The 24,831-nt window shown below is 35.7% G+C and overlaps 1 protein-coding gene across 1 annotated transcript in view; it reads left to right on the top strand.

Moving 5' to 3' along the window:
• The window catches only part of LOC140162110 (U3 small nucleolar RNA-associated protein 25 homolog), a 35,512-nt gene extending 20,455 nt beyond the window's left edge, over positions 1-15,057 (top strand). The window contains exons 18-21 of the mRNA XM_072185419.1: positions 9,789-9,860; positions 10,346-10,470; positions 10,677-10,775; positions 12,761-15,057. Of these exons, the coding sequence (XP_072041520.1) occupies positions 9,789-9,860; positions 10,346-10,470; positions 10,677-10,775; positions 12,761-13,004 (540 nt within the window). The 3' untranslated portion in view covers positions 13,005-15,057. The remainder of the gene's footprint in view (positions 1-9,788; positions 9,861-10,345; positions 10,471-10,676; positions 10,776-12,760) is intronic.
• Positions 15,058-24,831: the final 9,774 nt, after the last annotated feature.

Genomic DNA, 24,831 nt, shown 5'->3' with positions numbered 1-24,831 from the left:
TTTGTATGTTAGAACCATGATCTTAAAGTCAATTCTTTACTTAACAGGCAACCAATGCAAGTGGATGAGATCATATTTTCGTTTTCTGGTGATCAACCTTGCTGCAGTGCGCTGAATGTTCTGGAGTCTTTTAAGGAGATTGTTGTCGATACCTGCTAATAAACTGTTGCAATAATCGAGTCTAGATAATTTATTATTTTTATTGCCAGGCCCTGTGTAGATGTCCCAATGTATGGAATGTGTTTCTTTCATTATGTTTGTGAACCGCCAGCATACTGTTTTCTCTCTCAATTAAAGCACCTCCCCCATTTTTTTCAACCAAACTTTTTCATAAATGCTGTCAAAATACCATACAGTGCCTGTATTTTCAAACATACGATTACCAATTTCACAATATTGATGTGTGCAGCCACTGTTATCGACAGTGTTTACAGTATAGAAATTCCTTATTGTTTGGAGCATTGCCAGATGATACTATAAAGCAATGTTTTTAATGGGAATTAGCATTGTAAAAAAGACCTCTAATTAACTCCCCTTTTGAAAAATAGACTAAATAATGTGTGTATGTGTGTGGGTGGGGTGTGTGTATGTATGTTAAGGTATCAGTTAATGTCTCTAAAATGGTCCCTTTTCCAAATTATAATGCTCCTGTCAATGTAAGTTGAACATGAGTGTCCATGAGTAGTACTTAGTTAGTAAGCTATTATGTAAGTTATTATCTATGTCAAGGGTCACAAGTCATTTTTCAAAATATTTCAAAATGCTCTTTTGTTCACAGAATCGGATAGATTTTTGGTCATATTTCTGCTTTAAACATACTTAGACCAACCAAACCTGGTGATAATAATCTTTTGGAGGGGAGTGGGGGTGGGATCATGCACGGGTCATCGAGGTCAAATGTCATGGAGGGATCAAATTTTTTAATTGCTCAAATTGGGCTCAAAGTTGGTGGATATGAATATGGTGAGAATTAGAACATCTTAAAATAAAAGCGGACCACCAATTTCCTTGAATATGATCACAACCGCGCAACCCGGGCACTGCAAAATTATTATTTTTTTATAAAGTTTCAAAAACTAGATGAAAAGATCTAGGAATACATTTTTTGTCTCTGTTTGATATTTTGGCCAACTTGAAGAGCATTCACTAAAAGTGATTGAAAATTATCAATTTGGGAGAACTTCATAAAAGAAGCATGCTTTTAACTCAAATTTGAAGCATTTTGTCCACATTTCCAGTGTTAATAGTAATACCAACCTTACAACAGTGGTGATGGTTACAGAAACTGGTTTGAATAATTTAATTTAAACAAAATAGAAAAAAGCGATAATTTTATTTTTTGTTGAATGCACAATATTTTTGCTGCATGAATTTTTTTTGCGATTTGAAAAGAACCATCATACTGGTCTATTCCAATTGAAATCCATACACACCCTATGGAAGACATGACCTTATTCTCCCACACAGGGAGTGTAGATTGCAATTGGAGTCACTCACTATAAAACATTTGCAAAACTGTGAGAAAGGTTTTTTACCACAAGTCTGCACAGACATAAATGACACCATTGAAAATTTTCACTGACCATCCAGGATTTGAGCCTGGGACCTTCGAATCACTACTACACCAGACCGATGCTCTACCAACTTTGCTAATGAGTCAGATGGAGAAGAGCAGTGATCACATAGTTTTAAATTTATTTCTTTGATTTGCAAAGCTATTTTAAACATTACAGGTTACAGAATGATTAAAATATATGAGAAAACATGTTAAGTTCTGTGCAGTACTAATATGCCAGAATACAATTTCTGTTGCATGTTCAATTCACAAGATTGAAAATTCAATTCAAAATATTGTCAGAAATAAAAAAAGGTTACATATCATTGTCCATTTCACATAACGATATCATAATGTAAATAGCGTTACCAAACATTTTTATGTGAAACGGAATTTAATATTAAATCGGAAAACTAATAACAAATGAATGTTCTCCAAATTTAATAGGGAAGAACATTTATCAGATTTTCCAGAATACTGTGAAGAGAGCTGGTCTTTCTTATGCTTAAAAGCAAGGCTCCCGCTAGACGCGAATTCTTGCGTCCAGATGCATTTTTGTATTGCTGGACGCAATGTTCAACAAATTTCATCAATCCGTTGCGTCCAGTCGGACGCAAGTTGATTCAGCCCAAAAATGAGTGATTATAAGCTTACCAACTTCATCATCATAAAAATCGCGAAAATTACGTTGACTGATCATTCCTAATTCTCCTAATAAAGCTTAATTAATATTCATAACCAATGGACCAATCAGTAAACGAGTTATTGACCTTTCACATTTAACCACTACCATTTTGTAACACTTCCGGTCACCAGTCAATGAATGAAAATTCTTACGGCAGCGAGACGTGATAAGCTTTCAAACACGAGAGCAAAAATACAACTTTCTAAACTATCGTACGTTGTCAGCAAGTTTGCATTCACGTAATTTGTTATTGACAATAATATTTACATAAATCTATAAAATCTCATCAGGAATCTGAAAGGAAATAGTCAAATATTTGCATCAAACTGCGATGCAATACCGGGGCTTTGTAAAATTGTATTCCCTGTTGCCCAACACATTAATATACATGTACAGACGCACACAAATTTTGTGGGACTCACATTTCCCGACCAGGTTTTACAGTTGTGCGTCCGATCGGACGCAGAGTTTTTGAAGGCTAGCGGGAGCCTTGCTGAAAAGAACAAAACAAAGGATAATATTTGTTCATTTAAAAGTGCAGATTTTAATTATTTCGACTAAAATTGTTACCAAATCCAGAATGGGATGTTTACTTCTGTGTTTTCAGAATGGTTATAACCAATTTTATCAAATGATTGTTTAAAAAGTGGAAATTTTCACGGAAGATTAATTTTTTCTTTTCTCGATCGACACAGCTACCACGGAAATCAAACATATTAAATCTATTCAAATTATGTGAATAATTAAACCATGTGTGTCCCAACAAAAGGTTACATGTAGATTTTTGAAAATATTTCAAAATAATCTAAGTTTATGTTAACAAATATTATTTCCTGTGAATTTTTATCTGTGAATGACAGTTCACAACTTGCATATTTAGCCCGCATTCCAGGCACATATTCCTGAGCAAACTGTTTATGTGACATATAATATTTGCTTAAGATACAGAGTCAAAACTTTTACAAGAAGGATGAATAAATAATATTCTGAAAAGTTGAATTGGTTGTGCCATTGCAAAATTTGGTTAATTTTCTACATCTAACCTTTGTGGGGGACACTAGGTACAACAAATTAAATATTAAACCGACGATCTAGTGGCACAGGCCTCTTGAGTTCCTCTCGAAGGTGTCTCCAAAACAAATACTGTCCATATCCATCACCTGGCCATTTTAGGCACTGGACTTTACAGAGTAATTGTCTAAATAACAGAGTCTTTTTATTGTTTGGAATCTCTTCCAAGATGATAAGAATCATCACATTGCGATTCTCTTCCAGGACTCTATAATGTGCCATCTCTAGTTCTTTATTACACCAAAAATAATCAAAAAATTTTGGTGAAAGTATAACAAGAACTTTGCGACTTCTTTGCATGTGAAGAGATATTTCATCCAACTTTATTCTCCCAATACGCATGTCTCGATACCTTAGGAAAAGTCTGAAAGGTTCATCGCCTTGCTCAATATTGGGTAGTAACTCTCCATGTACCCAATCATCAGCACTTTCTTCATTGTAGGAAACATAGGCATCATATTGAGGGGGTCCATTCTCATCATCATTGATACATTCAGTGTTTTCAATGAGATGATATTGTTGGTTTTGTCTTCTGTTGAATACTAGGAAAAAAGTGTACTTGATGTGCCACCAATAACGTACTATCAAAATTACTGAAATTACTAGAACTACAGCACAAGCAATGCCAATTGAAATGTACTTCCATAGGTGTAATCCACAATCTAAATTTACTTGTGTAATGCTGAAGTCTTTTTCTGAATCTGGGGAAAAACATGTGTATTTAATATCATCAAGCATGGTAAATTTGAGCATGTTATCTGTGAGTATCCAGTTCCTAAATGCCTCCACACTACAATCACATTGAAATGGATTGTTACTGAAATCTAAGATGCTCATATTAGGATGACCTGATTGAGTTAGAATTTCTCTTGGAACAATTATGATTGCATTGTCATGAAGAATCAGTTGTCTTATATTGCTTAAGTGCTGCAAATTGCTCACTGATACCAGTTTATTGTTACTTAAATCCAGGAATGTTAAGCTACTGAAATAAGTAACAAGTTCATTTTCAATGTTGGTAATTCTATTGCGACTCAAAACAAGGCTTTGTAATCTAGGTGCTTTGAAGATATTCAGTACACCAGCAAGGCCAGTATATTTGATCCTATCCAAGTACAGTCTTTGTAAAACAGGTAATTGCATAGCAGTATTTCTATTATAATTAAGCAAGAGGCACTCGGAAAAATCTAAAGTCTCAAGAAATGGACAGGTAGAATTTGTTTGCTGGAAGTTGATTATGGTTGTGCCAGCATCAAATGATTCCAAGTGTGGCGCAACCTGACATATATTTGCACCAAATGTCTCATCACTTGATCGTTGCTGGCCTACACGCAGTTTTCTCAAATTTGGTGGAGAGCATGACCAAATTTGATTACTGTCAAAATTATTGTTTGATAAGTCTATTGTTTCAAGTGATGAAAGGTTACACAACTGCACCCACAAAGCTTCAAAGTCACCGCTCAATTTTCTGTAGGACAGATCCAAGTATGTTAAAGAGTCGTAGTTACTAAATATATTCAGAGCACCAGATGAAGGCAAATCAGTGTTTACAAGTTTGAATTGTAAATCATATAATTGTCTTAACCCTTTGAAGACATTCGCAGACAATGTTGTTGGAGCATTATCAAGTGCGGATAAAGATAACACTTTTAATTGCTGAAACCATTCAAAAGGTGCACCTTGAAACTCATATTCATTAGCATATAATGTTAATGTCTGCAATGATGCCTTCCAATTTCCCCATGATGCAAATGTTGTTGAATTTAAGTTAACGATAGCATTGCCAAATGTACGGATAGTTAGGTTTTGAAGGGGTGAATCTAGTGAGTTCAAAGCCTCTATGGCTGTATGGATGTCAGCTTGAAGAACAAGGTAGAGACAAGTAAGATTGTTGAGCACCTCAAATGCAGGAAGACTTGTAGTACTTGGTGATGCCTGTGTAAATTTCAGATATGTTAACGGAATCACTCGGTTACATTTACTTCTTGCATTCAGGTGATGGATAGTTTCTTCATACGATGAGCCAAACATGATATCAGGACAGGTGCCGCTGACTCTGATCCCAATGTGTTGTAGGTTATGTAATCCAGTAAATAGTCCGATAATATTATCACAGTCATAATAGTCATCAGGTGAAATGTAGAGTATGTGTAACGATGAAAGTCGAGCTAGAGGGGTACCAGTGATATGATCAGACCCATCATGAAATGCCATATGTAGATTTTGTAAATTTTCGAGTCCTACAAGTGAGGAAGTACTAAGACTTGTTACATTTTGCCAACCAAGTTGAAGTGTTTGCAGCGAAGTGAGATTCTGAAAGGGTGCGCCTTCTAATGAATGTAAGTAGTTTCCCCCGTACCGTACATTCAAGGTGGTGAGTTTGCCAAGTTTGCTAAAGGCTTTGTCGCAGATGAAGGATATTAAGTTGTTACTCAAGTCCAAAATTAGTAGATCGTGAAGTCCAGCAAATGTATCATCATGCAGTGTTGATATATGGTTAAAGGAAAGATCCATATATTGCAGCTTTTGAAGGCTGCTAAATACATTAGCTTGTATATGGGAAATTGAGTTGTGAAAGAGTCTCAGAGTTAATAGTTCATCAAGTCCAGTGAATGCATCATCATGCAAGGATGATATATTATTTGAAGTAAAATCCAAATGTTGCAACTTGTGGAGACTGCTAAATGTGTTAGCTTGGAGATACGAAATAAAGTTGGAAGTTAGTTGCAGAGTCAATAGTTCACTAAGTGTAGTGAATGCGCCATGATGCCTTCTGTGGAAGAAAGAAAGACAGACACCTAGTGATCGGAAGGTCGTGGGTTCGAATCCCACGCCGGCACATTCCCTTGCTTTTTTTTCAAGTTGGGTTGTGTGCCAGGCGGGATTTGTGTCTTGTTTAATTTATAACACTTTGGGTTGGTAAACTGTTCTTATTAATTACATTCAGTTTCCTCTTGTAGTGAGCAATCGTTCCCCATTGTGTTTATATGGTCTTGTGCAGGATGCATAGCCCCATTACCTACTTTACTTGTATCTGTGGAGTGCAAATTGGACTGTGGTGGTTGAATTTGAGGTCTACATACACAAATACACCTTCACAAGATTGAAAAGTAGCCCAAAACAGCCCAATTGTGTGCATAGGATGTAGTTTGGCAACCATGATAGGTCAAAAGTTGCTGATACCAAACCCTGAAAGACGGGGAAGTTATATACTTTAATTCAAAGCCAATGTCAATATGATCTTATTAACAGTAAATATAATTGTTAATGTGTTATAAACCCTGTTAATATTAACCTGGTTTAATTGATCTTATTGTGTGTTCAATGTATGCGACCCATCACATCCAAACACGACAGGTGTCGAAAACCTACATTTAAGGTTAGCAACTATCTTAAACTGTTGCGATTTGGTAGTTCACAGCATTTTGCGAATGGTGGTGAGCTTTGGCAAAATTTGCATTGATCATTTAATAGCGAGTGTGTAGAAGAATTCAAATACAGTCCGATCTCGATTATCCAGCCCTCAATTATCCAGACACCTCTGTTATCCGGACACTTTTTGCAAGCTGAATAATATGTGACGTGTCATGTCAAAAGGAGACACTTTTGGGCAGGGTAACAATTTGGAGGTTTTTACATATCTTAAATAAAGAGATATTTTGCTCCACAATGCCGTTTTCCCCAATGTAATCGGACATTCCTAAGCGAAGATATTGAGTTTGTGTCGAAACCTACATTTAAGGTTAGCAACTATTTTAAACTGTTGCGATTTGGTAGTTCACAGCATTTTGCGAATGGTGGTGAGCTTTGGCAAAAATTGCATTGATCATTTAATAGCGAGGGTGTAGAAGAATTCAAATACAGTCCGACCTCGATTATCCGGCCCTCAATTATCCAGATACCTCTGTTATCCGGACCCATTTTGCAAGCTGAATAATATGTGATGTGTCATGTCAAAAGGAGACACTTTTGGGCAGGCTAACAATTTGGAGGTTTTTACATATAATATCTTAAATAAAGAGATATTTTGCTCCACAATGCCGTTTTCCCCAATGTAATCGGACATTCCTAAGTAAGTTATAGTATTATAAAATTGGAAATTGAGATATCGGCCTTTACAAATATTATTGACAATGTTGAGAGTAGGAATTACCTTGAAAAATGTCTCCAAAACTACAAGATGCTAGTTATATTCGGGTCTGAAACTATCAGACAATATTTTTTACATTAATAACATTACAAATTCGCAACAAACCCAAATTGTGAAAAAATCACCCCGCGTAAATTTTTTGCTATTTCTCCATTTACGATCCTGCCCAAAAGTGTCTCCTTTTGACATGGCACGTCACATATAGTGTTGATAGGTTTTTAATAAATTCCATCTTCATTGTCAAAAACGAGTAAGCTTACTTTGTAACTTGTAAGGACATCAACTGTAAATGCAATTGACCAAGTTTTAGCGATAAACCATGTTGTTAAAACCCCTGTAGGCCTATTATATTCTCCATCGTCACCCATGTTGACTTCCAAAATTCACCACAACATAAACTTTGGAAATGATCCATTTATTACAGATTACGTCCCATTACTATTGACATCTTCAATTTGTTTACAATCAAGAGCCATAGCCAGTTGGTATACATGTGGGTCTGTTCATTATTCACAGCATGGTATAGGTCTCTATGTGCACAATATTACAGCCGCTACCTTGCTGCATTTATCATGTTTATTTTGCAACCGTGACACATGATCTGATCATTATTCGCAGCAAGGTAAACGTGCATGATGTTACAATCTCTACCTTGCTGCTATTTATTTTGCAGTTCTGATGATACTGGCCTAGGAAAATAACAGACCTTGTAGCCGATTGATGAGGGGAACCTGTGTAGGATTAGGCTTTTAGGGTCAGTTTATTTGTCAAATGCAGTGATGAGAAAGCTGGTCTTTAAATTCAGTAGTTAAAATATTGGAGTTGCGTACAGAATGTAAAAGGTCAAATTATGACTCAAGCAATCAATTCACATCCATCCTATGGAATGGCTCGGCATGCTACGTGGGGCCGTGATATTTTCGGCAACAGCACAAATAGGCCTAAATGCCAAGGATGTACCAAAGAATGACAATATACACATAAATTCTTGTTAAAATAAATATTTATTTTTCTTCTAGTAAGTTCAACAAAGCAATTAAACTCATAAACATGTCGTAATTCGCATAGGACCCCATACAATCTTGACCGTTTTCCGACTTTTTAAGCATATCCGGATATTTCGCATATCCGGCCTGTAGCTGGTCCCAACGTGTCTGGATAACCGAGGTCGGACTGTATCACAGATATACTTTTGTAGGTCCTGTGGTTCTTGAGTTATGTTGTAAAGAGGGCTGAAACAACAACACTTTTGTAAAACGTACATAACTCATTAACAACAATAAATCAAGAAAGTTTTCAAAGTGTATGATTTGTAGAATGATCTTTTGCAAAACATCAAAGTGTTATTTTTCAATAATATATTGAGTTCGATAATGAAAATTGATTTTTTTGTGGCTGCTTCGACCAACAATATATCGTCTACCCTTAAAGATACTAATGAAAATCGGTATGAAAAACTGTTTAACATATTTGTCGCATATAATCACAATTCTATATATATAATACATTGTATATCTAACATCAATTTTTGAGGTGTCATTTTAAAGCAACTTTTCCCCAGATATAGAAATTTGAAGATTTCATTTTTGATTACAATTGCTCTGTTTCAGTTTGAGAGCTCACATATTTTGTGCACAAAATATCAAATTTGCTGGGTAAAAAACTACAATTTTGTGTTCCGCCAGCATAGCTGGAAGGACCACTTAGCAATTTGTTGTGGGTGTTGGATGGCTCTGTGGGGGTCATTTTCAGTTCATATAGCCTTCCCTTCCCTTCCCTTCCCTTCTTTGGGTCCTTCATTAATAACTCCCTCCATTCCAACAAAGTCCAATAGATTGCTCAGATTGGGCTCCAAGTTGGTGGCCATGAACCTGGTGAGGAATGGTAACATCTAATCAAATTAAGTGGGTACTACACCCCTGCCCAATTTGGTGCCTATTTTTGCATTTTTCTCAAAAATTATAGCGCATTGGGGACAAGTAAGATATGTATATTATAGGGGAAAGGACTACAACTACTGCACTGGCAATTTTATTTCAGCACAGACAACAGTTGTGGAGTTACAGTCAAAAATGAGGGAAAACCAATATTTGATCAATAAATCAATAACTACTTGCTTTGAGTTGCTGAATTTTCAGTACAGTAGTTGTAGTCCTTGCCCCTATAATATACATATCTTACTTGTCACCAATGTGCTATAATTTTGGAGGAAAAATGCAAAACTAACATAAAATTGGCCAGGGTGTAGTACCCCCTTAAATGAACCACTAATATTCTGTTAATATAACTTTAAAAATTCTAATTTGATATATTTTGATTTGTTACAGGTGTTTCACAAAGTGGAGTGCGGTAGCTTCTCAGAGGATGCGCAAAAAAGATTTGATTTCTTTGTGAAAAAGGTAAGTAGATTCTCTTGATCACCATTGTACTTGATTGATGATTGATTAACTTAATGATTATCGGGCTTCAAATAGGACATTTCTCATGCAGGCTCTCCAGGGCTTATGCTATTGAAAGGGATGTTGTGTACAAAAAGTTGGGTCCCTTGTAAGAAGTTCACAGCCCCTCTCCTATTTCTAATGACATTTGGTTCGAGGGCCCACCTCATTTTGAAGCCTGTTGATGATTGATCGATGATTGATTGATTGATTAACTAATTGATTGATTGATATTTGCTTGTGATGACGAGACTGTACTTCCATGGCTATGATATATGACTTATATCAAGACTATATAGGCTTGATGACCCAGTCATAGCATTGATTACACTATTAGAATCTGAACAAGCAAGTATTTGTAATCTTTAATATCCATCTCGGTATTTATTCATGGCAAAACTAACTGATTTGATTGTAATACTGGTTATTGTTTGATTACGCTGCAGATTCTGCCTCAGTTCCGTGACGGCATCATGGCAGGTACCATGATCTATGTACCATCCTACTTTGACTTTGTACGAATTCGGAATTACTTTCGGAAGCAGGAGATCAAGTTTGCCCAGATATGCGAGTGAGTAATGCGTTTTGTTTTCCATAAGGGTTTAATGTGTTCTGTGTATGGCAGAAAGTTTTCTTGAATACATATATTCATCTTCATTGTTGATTGCATTTAAATCTGAATTAAAAACTTTTTTTTGTCAAATAGACTGTTGTTTTAAAATTGAACTGCAGAATGTTCTTGTCATTAATATGCCAAGTCTTTCTTCTTGTATATAGATACACAAGTCAGCCCAACATAGTGCGAGCCAGGCAGTACATGGTTGGAGGAAACAGACATTACCTGGTGTACACAGAGAGATTTCATTTCTACAGAAGGTGAGACAGTAAGGTTGCTTACGAGAGGATATGTCAGAAGCACTCAAATGTTGTAGCAAATTACTCTTGGTTTTCCTATCTGAGACTTGATCAGTGGTTGTACTGCGTTTCTCTTTGTGTTTGGTAGTATGTAGGTGCATATTTCGCTGGTCGCAGTGTCGAATTACACACACTAACCCAATCAAGCAAGAGCGTGGCCTAATGGTTAGGGTACTTCCCTTTAGTACTTGAGGTCCCGGGATCAATTCCCAGCTGTGGAGATTTGCTGAGATATTGACTTGGGGAAAAATGTCTGAAATTAATTGGCAACCTCTGCAGATTAAATTCAGACTTCCACTCTCCCTATGGTTCATTTAGAATTGGGTAAATGAATCATGAAAGTACTCTGTCCTTCAGAGGGGACATTAAGCCATCAGCCCTGTGTACAGAGAGCCATACCTGAACATATATCTCACAACCATATTTGAAAAGAGTAGGGACCGGTGTTAACCCCTGACTGTTCCCAACCTGTACCAGTGTTCAAATGGACCCCAATGGAAATAAGCTTCAATAGAGGCTTTTTTTAGGTTATCCACGGTTGTCAAAACCCAAACAAATCAAATAAAAAAAAGGAAGGGTTTACGTGTGCATTCAAGGGTGGATTGTTGGCTCGCTTGTGACACACCAGTGTAAAAGCACTAACATCACTACCCAACTTGAGGTGAACAAAGTGTAGTTAATATCATACCAATGAAAGCATATTCTCACGAAGTAAGGGCTAAGAGTAAAATTGTACAATTGTGTTTGGGAGTGGCCTTCTCTCTTTCTTCTTTTCCTTGCTATTTTCTTCCATTTCTTGCTTTGTTTATCAAAGCTATCTAAGCCAGCATGCATCTTATTAGCCTACATTGGCTATCCAGGCTTGTGTTTTTTTAGTATGAGCTTGGAACGGTCCATGGATTTCCCATGTATTAGCATGTGTCCCTCATGGACCAACTTGGGTACACAAACAAACAAATGACCCCAGATGACCTTTGACAAAACTAGTATTTTAGCATTCTAGTGCTAAGGAGCTCAGTTTGGAATTAGTTAATAGCCTAATTTAGATTGATAGATTCCCAATTAATTGATGGATTGATTGATGGATAGATCATGATCAATCGATTGATTGGCCAAAGCAAAGGATGATTTAAATGGGCTAAGTTGTGCTTGTGATGATGAGACTGTACTTCCAATCCATGGCTATGATATATGACTCATATCAAGGCTTCACAGTCTAGATAAGAAAGTCATAGCATTGATTACACCAATAGACTCTGAACTTGCAAGGTATCATGTGCAGGGATTTCAATTTAGGTCATCCTAATTGAATAGTTTGTCTCAAAGGTCCCCGCGTGCTTTAGGCCTAAAACAATTGCTTGATTGGTGAAACATTAAAAAAAAATTAGGGTAGGTCGGTCGGCAATTTTTTTTAAATTATTTTTTTACACTCATTTTAAGCTGTAAATTGCGTATGATAAAGGCTTTTGGAACTTTTTTTTTAAATTTAAATTTTAAATTTTTGCAAAAAATAAGAAAAAAGTCTAGGGTCGGGCTTATTTTTAGGGTCGGGCCAATTTTGAGGGTCGGTCGGGTTACGCCAATCAAACAATTTTTGTAGGCCTTAGTAAAATTGCCTGCCTTTTGCGTGTTATTCCTGATGGATTGAGTAAATTTCACTTTTTTTCTGTTTTTTTTTTTCTTTCAAATCCACCACACAAAAATCTCATGTCAGATGTGAAAATAGCCTAAGTCCTCCTTGAGAGATGAAAGGTGGTATATTCTTGTCAAAAAGCTTGTCCCACATTCCTAATTAGATTTTCAACTTGGGAAGGGCTTTGAGACAAATTATTAAATTAAGATGACCTTTTAGTCACAAAACCCAGAATTAGCTTGGCTAGTGGGTTCCATGTATTTCTACCAATTCAATGTTCTAACAAAGTTTACCGTTTTTGCCCCATATGCAGGTACAAGCTTCGTGGAATTACTAACCTCATCTTCTACCAGCTACCATCCTATCCACATTACTATAGTGAACTTTGCAACATGCTGGACTCAAGACGAGGTACCGTTACTGAGCACACATGCATGGTGCTGTACTCAAAGTACGACGCGCATAGACTCGCAGCAGTGGTGGGCGCAGACAGATGCGCACATATGTTGTCAACAGAAAAGAATGTGCATATGTTGGTGTCGGGAGAAGAAAGGTGACATGATAGATTGCTATGGTTGAAGAAGTGATGTATGGACTGGCGTCAGTTGTTGGTGCTGTAGTGGAGATGAAGACATACAAACTATTATACTGAGAAAAAAGTGTTCATGTTGTATCTAGAAAACGCTTCTGTAATATTTTCCTGGAACAAAACTTTATCAATTTCAAGATAACCTTGCCTCATTTTTGTGTTGATAAAGGTCTGTAGGACAAAATATTTGTGAGCATGAAAATGTCACAAATCTATGGAACTAACGAAATATGCACAATTTTCTTGCACACATAATTACAAAAGGCACTTATATTTTTGTGGAGCATATACAATAATTATAGGTTAATGAACGTGTATTACGTGTTGGGAGAGTAGACAAAATAATGCACACGCACTGATGTTGATGCGTCTAATGCACAGTGCATTAGACGCATCAACATCACATTTTGTCTAATTTCTCTCCGAACAAGTAATACGTGTTCATTAACCTATTTCATACACAAGAAGAAAAAAAAAAGTGATTTTTACTGTTTTTATAACAAAATTATCACTAAAAATGTTGAAAAATAGAACCAACTATAAATGCATTAACCAGCCTGAAAAATGAATCAAGTCAATGCAAATGTGTGCGAAAGCATTGCACGTAGTACGCGGAGTGCACAATTTACACAATCAATGCATGGTTTGGATTTTTCTAACGCTTGATCTGATTGGTTCTCGCTATCTAAGAGTGTATGAAGCTATTCCAGTTGAAAGTTATACATCCCCTATGGAAGACATGAACTTAATCTCTCACACAGGGAGTGTGAATTTCAAATGGAGTCACCCACTCAGGTAACCCCATTGAAATTCACACTCCCTTTGTGGAAGATTAAGGTCATGTCTTCCAAAACATTATTTTTTACAACAATATGTGACCTGCTACCTCGAAATGAGCGTAAAATCGCAAGTTGCTAGTTTCAGAATGCTGTGGCTACTGTGTCTATGTTTTACATGCACCTGCTCAAGCCAGAAGTATATGTCTGTACATGTAAGTCCTTGGTGAATGGTGGCACAATGGGCCATTCACATAAATTATTACTGGCTTGTACAGGTACCAGGCAACTAAACAAAGAACATCAACTAGTCAGCCAGGATGTCTCGAAATTACCAACTTGCGACTTTGTACTCATTTCATATGGCTGTGATCCCCACATATCTCGGATAACCATGAACTATTCCCTTATATATTTTTGATGTCAAGGCTGATCAAGGCATTAACCATGTTTAACAGGTGGTATATATTATAATGACTGTAGCCGTGATGCCATAGGGATTTTTCCCCAGGTGATTTGACTCTTCAGTAAAAATTCCAAGAGTTAGAAAGAAATAACCAAGAGTGAATCAATATGTAACCTTTATATTAGGGATCAAACCACTTGTGGGTGAAAACCAAGAGTTAAATTGGAGCCTCAAGTGTCAAATACTCCCAGACAGAGATAGTTTATTTGCCAGTATATGGGAAATCACAATAACATGATGAAGCAGCTGAGTAAACTACTATTTATAATACCCTGCAATGTGCAATTGCAGGGGAATGCTGTGAATGTGGAATTCAAATAAAATAACAGCATCAATTTTTGGGGATTAAAAAATATCCTGATTTGCCAAGTAAAACATAGCCTAATTCTAATCCTTCAGTTAGTTCTAACTAGCAATAAAATGTCAATATTTAGGAAATAAGGGCTAAAAACATGCATTTCTTGTATGCTGTGATAATCAAGCCCAAAGACTTGTTCAAAGACTAATTTCAGGTTACACATTTTAATTTTCGGGAAAACATTTTTTCTAATCGAAATATTTTCTAAACCAAATATCAAAAAAAAAAAAAATAACATAAAAGAAGATTATGAGACACTGCTAGCCTATACTCAAGATTTTGAATGCTTAGACTTGTGCCAAGTCTTAGAATGCCAGTTAGAACTAAAGGATTAGGATGCCAAAAACAAGATTAGGCATATACCTTTTTAATTCTATAAATTTAGTGCAAGTGTAGGGAAGTATGAACATGTCATAAGTACTTCATAGAAATGCAGTACAAAAATAAATAAAACACAAGACAAATGTTTTCGTTTAATCATTGTAGCTTTAGTATTTTGCATTGTATTGTCAATTCTCTACATTATATTAACATAATATAACACACGATAATATAAAAAAGCATATTCTATGTAATATATTAAATCTTAAGTTGCTTCCACATTCAATTCGGAATGACAACCATTATGCTATAGTTTGTTCAGCTTATGATTGGCTAAATAATGAAGACTCATAACATCATGTATTGGTATTGAATGGCATGTACGCAGTTGGGTGCAGCACTTGTGCTAGATGTGTGTTACTTAATTTTACTGGTGCGCGCTTATGTGAATTAACACGAGCATAAGTTGGTTCTATATCGATGCTTGCAATAACAAAAACTGAATAATTCATCAAATTATAAGCCAAACAAACATGACATACGGTTTGAGACAAATATGAAAGGCCATTTTTAAAAAGTTGCATTTTTTGTTGACAGCTTGTCAGTTGAATATTACATCATAACATCTCAATATCCTGCATCAAAATAATGCAGTTTTTCAGCTTTTAAGAGATAAAATAATCAAGTTTTTTTTTTCCAAAAAAATTGGAAGAATGAAAAAATAATCCTTGCCCTTCACTGTAACAAGATTTCCTTTTTTTTTTTTTTTGGATACAAAGTTTAAAACTACCTACCAAAGTTTTAGGTCTTATTTAAGACAGACCATCATGATATGCTAATTAGGGTCAGGGGTTAATAAGAGTCAGGAGTTAAGGGGTTAGGGTTAGTAACGCCTGACCCTAATTGGCATACTGTGATGTTTGTCTTAAATGAGACATTTTTGCATTCATTTGCACTTTTACTCAATACAGACCTTTCAAATAATTTGTGACCATCGTGGAACATATATGCATCACGTAAATGTAGCATGCACAGTAAGACACAGTCTATATGATAATCTTATCCATGAATGTGATTGATTGATTCTGCATGTTGCAGTTGTGTCGTACAGATGCGTGTGTTGCTGCCCACGAAGTTGCATGTGTTGTATGCATTGCATACCGAGTGGTACACAAATTAGTTGAAAGAGCTGCATATATCATGCATGACACACCCATTATGATTCTGCTACATTTGTTTGTGCAAATTTAACAGTAGTTGTAAGCTCTATGAACATTTGTTACTAAATGAAATTTGAAAAATTGCTGGTGCAAGAGGATGGTCCAGATACCGACCACATTCAAGACTTTCAAGAACATACATACTATACATGCTAAAATGGGCCATCATCAACTGGAGTTACCCATTCAGGTAACCCCATTTAAAATTCACACTCCCTGTGTGGATGATTAAGGTAATGTCTTCCATAGGCGTGTAATCAGTGTATGGATTTCAACTGGAATAACCCAATACTCTTTATAAAGCAAAGAAATGGGCTATTCCTCTTTAAATCCATACACCCCCTATGGAAGACATGGCCTTAATCTCCCATACAGATTTCATACAGAATCATGTGTAGATTTCATATGAAGTTGCCCATTCAGTTAACCTTGTTTGAAGTTCACACTCCATGCATGGAAGATTAAGGTCATGTCTTCCATAAGGGCTGTATGGATTCCAGGAATATCCATTGATAACCTAATAAATAAATACATAAAAATTGCAGAAATATAACCATTCTAAATACTGGCATAAGGCTCAATGATTTGTGCATATTAACCCTAGTTTAGTCACACCCCAGATGTTTTTCCCCTTACAATCTCTGAATAGACCATTCTGGTAACTCTCGAAAGCCTCTTGTAAATTTGCGCTTGTTGAATCGCAGTGAATTGTGCAGTAAAGATGTGTGCATCATTGATACCCAATCAGGGTTAATTTGGCAGGTTTTCAGGTTTATTCCACTTTGACATAGTTTTAGGCTTTGTACAAACCATTGAAAACCCTGCTAAAGATATTGACTATAAAGTATAAACATGGACTAAATAAAAGTAATATTGCATTATGTACACACAGAAGTACAGGAAAGAGATCATATGGCTGCCATGAAATAGTTTGATCTAATCACAATACCTAACGTTAGGCAAAACAAAAAAAATAGTTTGGTTGCCTTCCAAGACAAACATATGGAGAGTCAGTAGGTTGAACTTCTTTTTTTTTCATGAGCTCGTTCTCCATTTTGAGAAGGCTAGTATTAACAAATGCTTGAACATTTTACAGTAAAACATGCCTTTTTGGACTGAATTTAAATGGAAATACTTCTTGTTTTTAATCAAATATGCATTTAATGAATAAAATGAGTGAATAACAAATATAAAATATCCTTGATACTGTCGAATTTTAATGTTTCTTTAAAAAAAAAGTGATTGAGAAAAAAAGAATAAAAAACCTTTTCGGTCGGTGGCGGAGGGCAATCAAACATTTTTTTTTGCTCTGCTACATTGCTCACAAACAAAACACACAAGACTCTATCTGAAGTTAGTAATTAGTAATAAAACAGAAAACTATATCAATAATTACAAATGTTGAATGTATGAAGCAAAAAATATGATGACAAGAAAATCTAAATATAACAGAATGAAATTATATTTCTAATACCTCTTGGCTGCACTTACATAATAATATACGGGTAGACATATAAATTATAATTCTACATACGATAATAATAACACTATATATATTTGCATTGCTGACGCAGAAGGGGTGCACATTTTTTTTGCATCAAATTATGTGGCACAACTTTGGTGTTAGTACATGTATATACAAATTATCAACTGCTCAGTGCCAGAAGTGGGTAAGTGCAATAGCTGCCATATGTAGATGAGTGCAAGATACTGTGTACAAATTGCCAAATTTTCACAGGGCAGCTATTGCTCTTACCCACTTCTTGCACTGAGCAGTTGATGTGTCCAGTCAAAATATGACATAACTTTGCTAATGATCAACAAGAAGTTGAAAACTACAGACTAGCACCCTACAATCAGTCTTTTCTGATTAAAATCGGACAACCTTAATGAGATGTTTAAACCATATTGAGTTACCTATACTTTGATCTTGCCAGTGTCATTTTGTTTGATCAAGATTTTCCTTGAAGCATGATAATGGTGTATCCTTGGTGTAAGATATTCAAGAGTTAGACTAGTGTGAAGACTCCATTTAGGAATTAAACTACTTATGGAATAAATCTGTATAATCTGGGACAGATTAAATGAAAGATGGGATAAACAGCTTCTTGTAATTGTTTTTAAATGTCTTCATCATGATGCTCCTTCTTACCTCTCATGGCAATTTATTTTTACTTCTTCAATTCATTCAAAATGTACCAGAAGTCAATCTTGTAATACACTTGTCTTGCCATCTTGGAATAATAATTCAGGGAAACAAACTTTTTCTTACAGAGGTGCCTCAGTGTGGAACAGATTGTCTTCTGATGTTCGCAGTAATCTTACATCAATGAATGTGAATATGTTAAAATCAAAGATATGCATTTAATTCACACCTTTCCAACTCTGTACTACTACTAAATTATCGCTAGGTCTGTTTGTTAAGATTCATGTCTTATAAATACATTTTATCATCTTGATTTGTAAATATTACCTAAATGTACATGAATGTAAACATTATTCAATTTTGCTTTTCTTTTGTATTATGTAATTTATCTCTTGACATGTAAAAATCTTATATTATTATCAGGGTCTCATGGGAGACCAGTTTTTGTAAACTGAATGAATTACCCTGAATAAAGATTGTTATCTATCTATCTATCTATCAATCCATCAATAGATGGTTTCTATGCTACTGCTAGGCTAATTTTGTGCAGTTGTACAAAACGAATAAACCAGGAATTTCAAAATTTATATCAAAAACATGATAAATATAAAACCAAAGTGACAATGTAGTCTAAAGTGCTGTTTATATGCTCACCCACAAAATTCATCCTACAAAATCTGTTTAAAGTAAAAAAAACAACCAAAAAAATAAAAATAAACAAATAGGATTACTCCCACATTTTCTGGCTATGCTTCCATTTAGAGGGGCCAGTGTCACAAAGACGTAACTCCATTTTTTGCACAAATTAGATTTTGATATCAACATTTTCAGAAACATGAGCACTTTCCAATAAGCATATTGAAGTAACTCCATTTAGCACCCAATTGAAATCAATGGCCAGTGAAACATAGACTTAACTACATAAGTCAATTATCTACAAACTCATTTTTCTCAGAATGTCCAAAATGGAGTTACGTCTTTGTGTCACTGACCCCTCGATTTGAACTTTGGCAAAACAAGAACATGTCACAAATATAACCAATGAAAGAACATTGAAAGGGATGCAAGGTTTGCCTGTCACAATAATACCCATCCTACATTTATCCTTGCAAACATTAAAGGCCCATTCAGTGATTTGCTCATCCGGACGATCGTAAAAATCATCAAAATTCCGGTTTTGGTACCTTTATCATTGTCATAGATGTGCTAACATAGCCTGCTAGTGGTTCACCCGAAAGCTGTGTATTTTAGACAAAATAAGACATTTTACATGAATCTGTTATATACTGACAGTATATAAATTAGCTATATGTATTTAAATAGGGTGTCATCATCATAACTTCATCAATACTGCGTTTTTTTGCCAAATTTTTCGTTTTAAAAATACCAAATGACAATTTGAATGACTTATTGTTCACTTTAAAGCAATTTATAAACAATTTTAATTTGTTTTTACACTTGGCAGGGATAACTGAATGGGTCTTTAATCAGGTGAATTGGGTGACTAGCTGAAGAAATGAAGCCAATAACAATATTGCTGCAATACTTCTTAAGGCAAAAAAATGTCTCCTCAAAGCTTGTGAAGATTTTAAAAGCCAAAGTGGAATGTGTGGTTTTTTTTTATCTCAATTTTTCCCCAAACTTTCAAAACTTACATTCTTATACACAGAATGAATTATTAATTGAAAAGTGTTAATCACACATTTGTACAAACAAAATGCTTATAAGGCCAGAGTAATGGAAGACACATTCGTCCACGCCTGAATTTGAGATTTCTTGATATTTATCAACACTAAGATGTATTCTTTCACTTGAAACTGATAAAATACAACTTTCTAATATTTACTCATATTTTTGCTTGATTTGTTTCACTCTTTTCAACTCTAAAAAGTCACATGGTTCAAGACAGCTTAGTAAATTGGCGGGAAATAATGAGTCAGAAATGCGAATCACGAAATATTGTGATTCTGCGTGCGATTCACACAGCGTGACACAGGCGCAACTATCGCGTATGTCAAACACAGTCAAAGGCGCATTCGGTATGTTCTTCACGCCAGTAAATGTGGTGTAAACAAAACAAAAATTTGCAGTCAAAATGCCACTTAGATTTTTAAATTATTTTGAATTTTGGCGCACTGAAAGTGGACATTATAGATTTATTGGTGTAAAAAGATGCATATTTAGACCATGCACCAGATACAGCTTTTACAAGCCTGAAAGTCTTGCCGTTTTAAAATATAAGGACGTTTTGTGCATAATTTTGACATTTTTTTACTAAAACATCGATTTCTCAGAGTTCACTTTTGACAATATTGAGCGATTTTTGTGACAAGATAACTCGAAAAATATGCAAACAAAAGGTAAACTTTTTGCACTATCGCTTAGAGTACATCAAAGCCTAGGGAAGGTTTTCTCATTTTTTCAAAATATTTGTTTTAAACAAAAATATACACCATTATGTGCAATTTTTAGCTTAATAGAGTGACAAAATTGCTTTTTCCACGTGTTTTTTCAATATTTTGAAAAAGAGATGAATTTCAAAAAATTAAAAAACCTTCCCATAGTTCATGTTCAAGCTAACTGATTTTTTTTTACTCCGTACGGATTTTTTTCTAAGTTGTCACAAAAAAATTGGGGTAAAAATGTGATTTTAGAACAAATCTGACGTCACCATGGGATTCTTTGACTCATTTCCTTTCCAAAAATGTACAGTTTTATATACTTTGGACATACAATTCAGAAATAATGATGCTCGAAAAGGTTCATGATCTCTCCCATTACTCTGGCCTTAAACCATATTTTAACAAATATTTTTTGGTATTTTTAAGCAAAGGTCTTGCATGTCTCTTCAAGAAGTCAGTACAAATAAAATAAATTTGAATAAATAATTAATAAGCTGATGGAAATCAGGGTATAAAATATTATATACAACATATTATGGAAAAAGTATATATGTAACATATATTGCAGTGATAAACTAATATTATGGAAAAAGGATACCATATTGCAGTGATAAACTAAATAATAATGAAATCATAATTTGCATAAATATTATAGACCAGGGATTATCACATTTTGGACCAGAGTTATTACAAACTTTTATTTTATAAAGTTATGTTATTTTTGTAAGAAAATGTCTCACTGGTCATCGTTGAAGGCTGTAAGGGGCCAGTAAAGCTGCAGGTAGGCCATCTTGTTATAGACCATCATTACGCAGCAGTCAAATAAGCCGAGTCAGTTTCTAGCATATTTGTAATATGATGTGGTCGATTAAAAAAATACAGCAATGCAGCATTACCCTTTGAGACTATGAGTGGTCAGAAATTATTTAATTTTACACTTAAACATGGTAATATATGTTGCAGCAGTGCATAGCATTTGGAATGAAGAAATTATATAATGGAACTTCAAAGTAAACAAAATAAAGAAAAACCAAGCACAACACACACACAAAACCCACACTGCAATTTCTTTAGATAATTGCATTTGATTGAGTATCATCATGCACATCCTAACCATACACGCTGAGACAATAGTCTCAGATACAAGTTAACAAGCAAATCGACTGCTCAGTGCCAGAAGTGGGTAAGTGTAATAGCTGCCATGTGTAGATGAGTACAATATACTGTGTGTAAATTGCGAAATGTTCACAGGGCAGCTACTGCACTTACCCGCTTCTGGTACTCAGCAGTCGAAATGTTCTAGTTTGTAACTTGAGTATTTCCAATTGTCATATTAACTCTAATTTGCATTTTTTTTGCTTACTGATATATTAGTTCATAAATTGCTAATTTGACGAAATTTACCTACAATATTAAAAAGCTTTATATTAACAACTTGCTTAAAATCTGAAAGACATTCACAAAGAATGTTACACATATAATAAAAACATACATTTTTAGGTCATTGCATGTAGCCAGGCTGGGAAATAAGTGGGGACCAGGGGCCATTTGGCTCCCATAAAGCCCCAAAAGGCCCTGGTTCTCAAGTAAATACATGTGACCAGGGACACCTATTTTGTTCAAACTGGCCCCTGGCCCTAACGGTCATTTTGACAGAATTGTGCATTTTGTTCATATAATTTAGGTTATTTCTTGCATTCTCTGCCTGTTCATCTGGTTATTAACAGTGTTGTAGTCGAGTCCTCGTCATCCGAGTCCGAGTCCGAGTCCTTGGTGTCCGAGTCCAAGTCCGAGTCCGAGTCCCTGCCAATTTCTGATGTCCGAGTCCGAGTCCGAGTCCGAGTCCTCAATGTTCGAGTCCGAGTCCGAGTCCGAGTCCTTATGTATCAAATTCAAGCCCCAGGGTTTTCACCAATACTCAAGTTATCAACGTATAGCCTATATACTTAAACAGAATTTTAGTTCTATATTATTTTCTTGTAAATACATAATTTGCTAGTCCCACCTAGCATGCCTAGTATTGTTTTGGGGCTGTGCAATAATTATGCTGAGCCCGGGGAGGGGTGAAAATGCCAAAAATGCTTATCCCTTCTCGGCCTGCCAAAAATCGTCCCCCCCCCTCCCGACCTGCCAAAAATCTTTGCACCCCTTTGCACATGCCATTTTTTGGGGATCCCAATTTACAAACCTTAAAAGGTTAATTATGTTTCAAGTGCAGCGAGCAGGGAAATCTGTATTTATGTAAGCGTTTCCGTACTGTTTTCTAAGCCTTTTTAGAGCATTTAATTTGAAAGGTGCCCCATATGTGCCAAAAATTGCTTGTTCCCCCATTGCCAAAAATTGCTTCCACCCTCCCTTTCGATCGGTCAAAACTTTTTAACCTTAGGTAGCATACCTTGGAAACAGACTCACAGTAACTTATTAGGCTTGTGTTTTAGAGAGGCAAAAGATGCAGTCAGGGGTCCTTTTTCAGGCTCTCCGGCCGTCCCTTAACACATTTGCATCATGCTCCAGCTCATTGAGCCTTACACTCTGAAAATTGTAGGTCTTGAGCTCAAATTTGGAAATATTTTGAATTTGTTAGCTCCAAAGCCTACAATTTGGCCCAACTTTAGTTCACAGACCTCCACAAAAATGTTGAAATTTCCGTTCATCAAGCCCCTATTTTGCCCCCAAATCAGTTCTTATAGTTCCCAAAGTTTGGCGCCGCACACCCCTACCAAAATTTAACTTGAGTGCCCCAGAGTATTATTATTATTCATGTACATTCTACACTTGCGTCTAACAAAGCAGTCATGTCAAAACAAACGAATATGATTAAAATCCATTTAACCGATTAAAGATATAACTGAAAGCAATCTTGCCTTTTGATTGTAGGCCTACTTTTATTTACAAACTGAATTTATTTGCATGTAAAACTACTTAAATTAATCATGTGATGTGATCATTGATCAAGCATAAGAAGTTTACAATGAGCGAAAATAAAAGACCTAAAAAGACCCTATTTTGCGGACTCGAGGAGGACTCGAAGCCGAGTCCCGAGTCCTTGGGGTCCGAGTCCGAGTCCGAGTCCAAGTCCTTAGCTTCCGAGTCCAAGTCCGAGTCCTTGAAAAAAGGACTCGAGTCCGGACTCGAGTCCGAGTCCGAGTCCCGAGTCCTCCAACACTGGTTATTAAGGCATTTATCATAACATTGTCGAACATCAGTAATTATGTGTTTTCAAAATAGCCCCTGATCCATTGAAAATAGTCCCGTTTCCTGTAAAACCCTGTGAACCAGGGGCTATTTTTTTACAGAGTAGCCCCTGGTCTGGCGCTTCTTATTTCCCAGCCTGCATGTAGCTTAATAGCTCTTAATGCTGACATTGTACACTTTTTGTTGCAGATACAAATATAAAATTTAAGAGTACTTCTGTGCTAATTCTTTCAAGAAGCTTCAAATGTAAATTCCTTGAAAACCGGTTTGAATTAGGAGCCAGTGTTTTAGCTCTTCTAGATATTGGACAGGCAAATTGTCATTGAAATACGCTTTACAGTGAAATATTGCATAATATCTTTAATACTTATTAGCAAACTTCGATTCTTTAAGGCAAGCTTGTTTGCCATCTAGCAATAGTGTGCAATGCATTTGAGCAATTTTGGGCCATTCCAGTTGAAATCCATCCATCCCCTATGGATAGACATGTCCTTAATATCCCACAAAGGGGGTGTAGATTTCAAATAGAGTCACCAATTCAGGTAACCCCCATTGGATATTCACATTCCCTGTGTAAGTCATCTTCCATCAGGTGTATGTATTTCAACTGGAATGGCCCACTATGGTGATAATGTATGCTACAGCACTACCTACATAATCCTTCATAACAATCATCATGCTTTACAGCAGTAGTTATTGTTCCATTTTGAGCCTTATTTGATAAATATCAGGGACTGCACTATTTTATCCCCATGCTGCAACAATTCAATATTGCAAATTTCCATAGTGTTACACCAAGGGCCATGCAGAATCCAGACTCGCATATTTCAACCTGGGGGTTGCTACTCAGTACAAAAGACCATATGGGGACAAACATGGGTAGCATTTTCAGCCTTTTGGTATATCAATGA

Source organism: Amphiura filiformis, chromosome 1 (genome assembly GCF_039555335.1).
Source record: "Amphiura filiformis chromosome 1, Afil_fr2py, whole genome shotgun sequence".
NCBI classification, from domain to species: domain Eukaryota; kingdom Metazoa; phylum Echinodermata; class Ophiuroidea; order Amphilepidida; family Amphiuridae; genus Amphiura; species Amphiura filiformis.
Note: the sequence above shows the minus strand (reverse complement) of the source record. Positions and strands in the feature narration are given on the sequence as shown.